The sequence below is a fragment of the Primulina huaijiensis genome, chromosome 11, assembly GCF_012295235.1.
Source record: "Primulina huaijiensis isolate GDHJ02 chromosome 11, ASM1229523v2, whole genome shotgun sequence".
Classification (NCBI taxonomy): domain Eukaryota; kingdom Viridiplantae; phylum Streptophyta; class Magnoliopsida; order Lamiales; family Gesneriaceae; genus Primulina; species Primulina huaijiensis.
This window is the reverse complement of record NC_133316.1, coordinates 1751180-1757373: the sequence shown is the minus strand read 5'-3', so window position 1 is coordinate 1757373 and position 6194 is coordinate 1751180. Positions and strand designations below refer to the sequence as shown.

The window sequence follows — 6194 nt, the reverse complement described above, 5'->3', positions numbered from 1 at the left end:
TTTATCTGTGAAGAGAATCAACATTACCGATATTCACAATAAAAAGTAATACTCTTAGCATAAAAAGTAATATTTTTTTATGGATGATCAAAATAAGAGATATGTCTCACAAAATACGACCCGTTAGACCTCTCACATAAGTTTTTGCTTGTAATATTATTGTGAATGTAGTCGAGTTTTGTATTTACATATATAATCAATTATTGTCGTATTCTTGAGTACACTTGCACTTCTATCAAGTACATTGTTGTTTCCTTTTGTGGATAAAATAAAATAAATATATTTTTCAACATATTTCACAGTCAAACTGATTTAGTTCTTAACTGGTTACATATTTTATACTTTATACTGTGTTTTTTATCCTTAATTTTTTAAATTTTCTTCTTACGTACGATCAATGTTCAATATAATACAGCATTAATTTAATTTAATATTACATTAAATATTGATCTATTTTTGGAACTCACACTTGTAAGAATATATATATTTGTTAAAGTATAGAACAGTATATAGTTGGATTAATTAATACTATATTTTAGGTTTTGTTTGTGTGCTTTGAGATTTATTTTTTAATGGATAAGAATCACATCTCTCTCCCACATTTCAGAGTATAATAATAATAAAATAAATAAATGTGTGATGAACCATTATAGTTTCAGTTTTTAGTTTTCATTTAAAATCTCGAGTTGTCCGGCACGTTACGCATTTTCTATTTTTGGTCGTGTTGTTATCAATTCATAATTTTAATACCGGATGACATATCAACAATCAGATGATAAATTACTAAAATTGAAAAAAAAGATTGGTAAACTCATGAATTGACATATAATAGGGTCAATAATGACAAATATGCAAGTTACAAGACAAAATATTATTTTTCCTTGAAAAATTTGAAAGTGTTTGCACAATATTTGTGTTGATTTGGGCATGTCAGATGCAGTAGTACGACAATTTGTGTGAAAATGATAAAATATCCAACTTCTAAAATTCAAACGAGAATGAATTCTTAACTTAATCGTTTGTTATAATCTCCTAAGCAAATATAATACAATAAACGAACAAAACTAAATAAAAATTATTAGAAATTGAGAGATAAACTCCTAACATGTTTATATTTTCAATAAAATATAGGAATTTACAAAACATTAACATATAATCAAAAGAACGGTGCTGAAATCTGAAAGAAAAATGACTTGAACCATTGAAATCTGGAATGAAAACGCTCGACTAAGACTATGAAAATTCCGCAAAGAGTTTGCTAGAATAGAATTTGTGCGAGAGATCTCTTCTTCCTGTCACCTTCTGACGATCCTTTATTTTTGTTCAGTCCACGGTTTCCAACTCCCTACACTTATTTCCCACAATTTTCCAATATTTTCAAACTTGTTGGAATTTCATTCACTCGTTTCTTGATCAATAATTTGTTTTTGGTGTAAACAGAAAGTAAATGTGAGTGTTCTAAAATAACATAAAATTCTAGTAATGACGTCATTTTTATCTTCTGCAACCTCCAACTTATAACGAACAGTGAATATAGTGTAAAACGAAAATAATATATGAATTTATGTTAGTATGAGTTTNTAAACAAGATACATCCCCTTTTTCTACAATCAATTTTATCGAAAAGGCACGAAATCAACAATTTTATTTTAACCAATAATTTGTAAGTGAATTTCATTGTAATATCTAATAATTCAAGGCACGCGTATCCCACCCATTTTTCTCATACATATAATTGAGAGACCAAGGTGAACATTATGAAGTGATATTTTAAAAAAAAATAAATAAAACAAAAACAAAATACACATGCATGCAATATGGATTTTTTTACGACCGTCGGATGTCGATCGAGTGATCAAGTCTCGTCGATCGCCTCCTTATTTAAATATCTACCTATATATACAAGCATAATTAAACATATTAGAAGAAGCTATAAGTCGTATATTCATTTATAATTATGCATATTGTTATCGCTATTCCAATACTAGTAAGTGGTAACTAACTTTGGTATCTTAAATGTTGGGGAAAATCAATAAACCGTAGAATCTATCTTGCTAAATTATTAAAAATTTGACCGAAAACTTCAGCTGAAGCATACATAAAGTCATAATCCAGAATTCTTTATCAAGTGTCTTAATCTTCCAGATCTATGCGCTTTTTTCCTTGAGAGAATCCTTTTATTTTCTCTTCTGAACTATTTTCTGAATGAAGAAGAGAATATGGAATGTGATGCCACACGATCTAGGGACAATGGTCTATATATAGGTAATGTCTATCATTATCTTCTGATATTTCTGTTATATATAACACATCATAAAAACAGAAATTACACTTATATCTCTACACATTAAAGTCTCACAACCTATTAGATACATTAAAGTCTAATAACCAAAATTTTAACCGATCACCTTATTTTGAGCTTAACTTGACAACTCACAACATATAATTACTCACATATAAGCTCATATAAATAAAATCGATCCAACGTTATATTCATCCATTTTTTCACAAATTCCCCTCGGTATACTCTTATTTCTATAAGGAACAAATAAACGACACGAAATCTTATACATAAATCTTCTATCTTTTATACTTTAATAGACACACACCCTACATGCTAATAATATATATTAAAATAAAATAAAACCCTCAAAATTTTCATATATAAATATAGCACATCCACCATCCATATTACACGCTACAAATTACAAATCCAACTGGCATTCGTGAGACCCTCAATAGTCTAACTTGGAGACAAAACCCTTGTAAGATTTCATCCTCATTCTCTTTCGTCTTTTGCCCCTCACCCTACCCCATCCCCACACGCGCGTATGCTACATATATATATATAATACAAGAAAAACCCACAAAAAATCGACTCAAAGGCAAGCAAATTCAAGAATCAAACTCGCAAGAATGGATTACATTTGCCCGTTGGAAGATAATCAAGAATTCAGCAGCAGTAGTGGGTGTGAGTCAGGCTGGACTCTTTACCTCGGGCACTCGTCAGCCTATCCACAGGCTGTCAGCAACCAAGAACACGATTTCTTCGGAGCAGGAAGAAATCGTGTTTACCATGAGGTAGAAGAAGATGAAGATTTATCCATGGTCTCCGACGCTTCGTCCGGACCTCCACACTTGAATGAAGAAGATAGCTATGGTTCAACTGGAAAAGACAACAATGGAGGATGCTTTTATCCTTACGAGAATATTAATGAATCTGCATTGTCTGGAAAGAATCTCAAGAGACAGAAAGTAGAAGAAAATCGACGTCGAATCAAGGATATTAATAAAGATCAATCTTCTTCTAATTTGCTTGATGACACTGCTAGTTCTCCTTTCTTTGGCTTCTCCAACGTAAGTTTGTTTTCTTGATTCTTGTTCTCCTTTATGTCGTTAATTCTTTGTAGTCAATCGTTTATTGACATAAATGTGAATTTACAGGAAAGATTCACTCACACAAGATCGAGGCAGGCTTCCATGGAGAATGAGTTGGAATATTCACAAGGATACTCCACGACTCATTTTGAAGTATGATATATATTATTCTTATACATTAATTTTATTTTTATTTTCAAAAAATAAATTTATTTTATTTTCTGGGTTTTTACTGTTGCTAATCAGTGATTTACCATTCACTATTTTTCAGGGGAGAGCTCCTAATTACCACGAGACTTTTGATTTTTTCCAGTCTCCAGTTTCTGGAAATCAGCTTTACCAAGACCAGTTACGTTTGTTTCATATAAGATTCTTCAAATATATATTTTAACCTAACCTTAAATTTATTATAATTAATTGGATGTTAAAATATATAAGTGTCTTACAATCTTGTCTTATCTTGTATTTATTTACGTTTTGGACTCAAATTCTTGCAGGTGGTTTGAAGGGAGACGATGGTGATTCCAAAGAACACTGAATATCTGCACTTTTGGTTGTCCGATCCTAAGTCAAATTAAAGAGAATTCATGAAGAGATGTTTCCCTTTCTTATTTTCTTTTTCTCTTCATTTAATTGAATATTTTAGTGGGATTGAAGCTTGGAAAAGAGGAAAAAATGTAAAAGAGATGAAAGAAAAAGTCGTGGCAGTTGAATTTCATTTTGTTTAAAGATTTACCATTATTTCTTGTCTACAAATTAATAATGGAGATATTTGAGCAATTTATATCAATCTTTCTTGATTTTTTTTTTTTGTCTTTTTTAAGGAGCCCCCATGTTCCCTATACATTTTTAACAAGGGAAAGATCGTCTTGTCCATAAAAAAGAGAGAAAAATAAAGTTCTTCTTGTCCATTATAATTAATTGATGCTATAAAAATATATATGCATATTTTAAAGAAAATTTTAAAATAATTTTATAATCAATATTTAGATATACAAAATAAAATATACTTTTGAATTAGAATTCCATTTGTGAGGAATTGAATATATATTTATCTCTTGTAATTGTGAAGATGCATGCATGAATTGTGTTGATTTNAATAATAATAATAATAATAATAATAATAATAATAATAATAATAATAATAATAATAAATTCGTAACTAATTACAACAATTTTCAAAGGGAGACAACTTTAACCTTCAATAGTATTGTTATAATCACATGTGACAGCCAATACACATTCCTATAAATCAAAATTATCACATGCAATTAAAATAAAATAAAAAAAATAACATGCTTCCTCTGTCCATTGTTCGTGTAACTCTATAATTGTAAATACTTTCACATTCTCCATATTAGATGTCAAGCACTCGGAGACAGAAAATTGTATTTTTTGTTATCTTATATGTTTGTTTTATTGCGACTTTCGTCTTTTATCTTGTCAAATTTCAGTTTTATTATGTTATTTTTTTATTGACATGTCTTTGATGTGCATCGATACTGCGACGTTGATATGGAGCTCATATGTGTAGTATTACATCAATACTCTCAATAAAAAATGAATAAAATTAAATCGTCAAAATTCAAAAGATTCAAACAAGACTAAGAATGAAATTGATATAATAAATGATCAAAATCGCAAAAAACTAGGACAAAAATTGTAAATTTTCCATACTAATTAATAAGGTGTAATTTTACAATGAAAAGAATGTTTCTCTAAATTATAGGAATATGACATGAGCTAATGACATGGTATCATACTCTATGAATATTTTTCACGATGAAAATTCAATTTTTTTTTTAATAAAAGTGGTTCAGTCCGAGCAAGAAAGGATGACTACTTCCTAATATTCTAGACAAAACTTGCATCTCTTTTGAGATAAAAAAGGAGTGGACTTTTTACGCTAGCTGCATATATTTTTGAGGATGATTGAGCAATTAATCCTAGGTTATGGGCAGTCAGAGAAGAGGGGAAATATGACAAAATAATATGTTGGAATATTTCATAATTCATCTTTTTAAAGTGCAGAGATCCTGCCTCATATCTTCCTGACCTAATGCAACATGCCCCAATTTTTATATTGTCAATTATTTTTCCTCATTTAATTTTGCAAGTGGAAGTAGCATGGTGTTAACCAAATAAATTTAAATTAAAATTAAAATATTTCATTTCATGGCCCTTTTGTGGGTTCGAATGTGTTGCAAAAATATGCTGAATGCAACAAAGATAAGCAAGCACTCAATGTCATCCGGAAAGGAAAAACAAATAAATAGACAATGAATCTCGATGACAGAATTTGATTTTTTTTGGTATCGTAACATAGCGTTTGAGTTGTTGTATGATTTAAAATATTTAAGTTATATTGTTGTCACATGTCATAGTTTTTGGTAAAACGACAATTATTTGACCCTGAATTTTTTTTATCTGATACATCTCCGATGTTTAATGATAATTATTTTTCCGAAAAAGGGAGTTTTTCATTATATATATCATCATTTTCCAATGATTAAGCATTTAAATAACTCTCCTCATGCATTGATAGTGAAACATACATACATATATGCATACATTATGCGACAAGAAAAGAAAAAAAAAGAATTAAAGATGAATTAGTGTGTGTGTGTGTGCACTGCAAACCCAATCAAAAGAAAATTATAACAAAAAAAAACTATTTTATTTTATAATATAAAAAGCAAGAAACAAAATATCTTACAAATGTCCCTTGCGTTGTACCCGAACCAAAAAAAGGGAAAGGAAAGGATGATTGGACAATTCATTCTCTGCAATAAATTAATAATTGATAATGTTGGGTT

The 6194-nt window shown here is 29.3% G+C and overlaps 1 protein-coding gene across 1 annotated transcript; it reads left to right on the top strand.

Annotated features, from left to right (window-relative positions):
- Window positions 1-2715: 2715 nt before the first annotated feature.
- On the top strand, window positions 2716-4101 carry LOC140987098 (protein SOB FIVE-LIKE 5-like). The gene is made up of 4 exons (XM_073455491.1): window positions 2716-3357; window positions 3445-3531; window positions 3650-3726; window positions 3876-4101. The coding sequence occupies exons 1-4, from the start codon at window positions 2917-2919 to the stop codon at window positions 3898-3900; spliced, it is 630 nt and encodes a 209-aa protein (XP_073311592.1). The 5' UTR covers window positions 2716-2916; the 3' UTR covers window positions 3901-4101.
- The last annotated feature ends 2093 nt before the right edge of the window (window positions 4102-6194 follow it).

Excerpts from the sequence above, each read along its gene's own strand:
- LOC140987098 (XM_073455491.1), top strand. The coding sequence starts at position 2,917 with ATGGATTACATTTGCCCGTTGGAAGATAATCAAGAATTCAGCAGCAGT. Across the intron at positions 3,358-3,444 it reads CTTTCTTTGGCTTCTCCAAC|GAAAGATTCACTCACACAAG; the intron begins GTAAGTTTGTTT and ends GTGAATTTACAG. Across the intron at positions 3,727-3,875 it reads AATCAGCTTTACCAAGACCA|GTGGTTTGAAGGGAGACGAT; the intron begins GTTACGTTTGTT and ends AAATTCTTGCAG.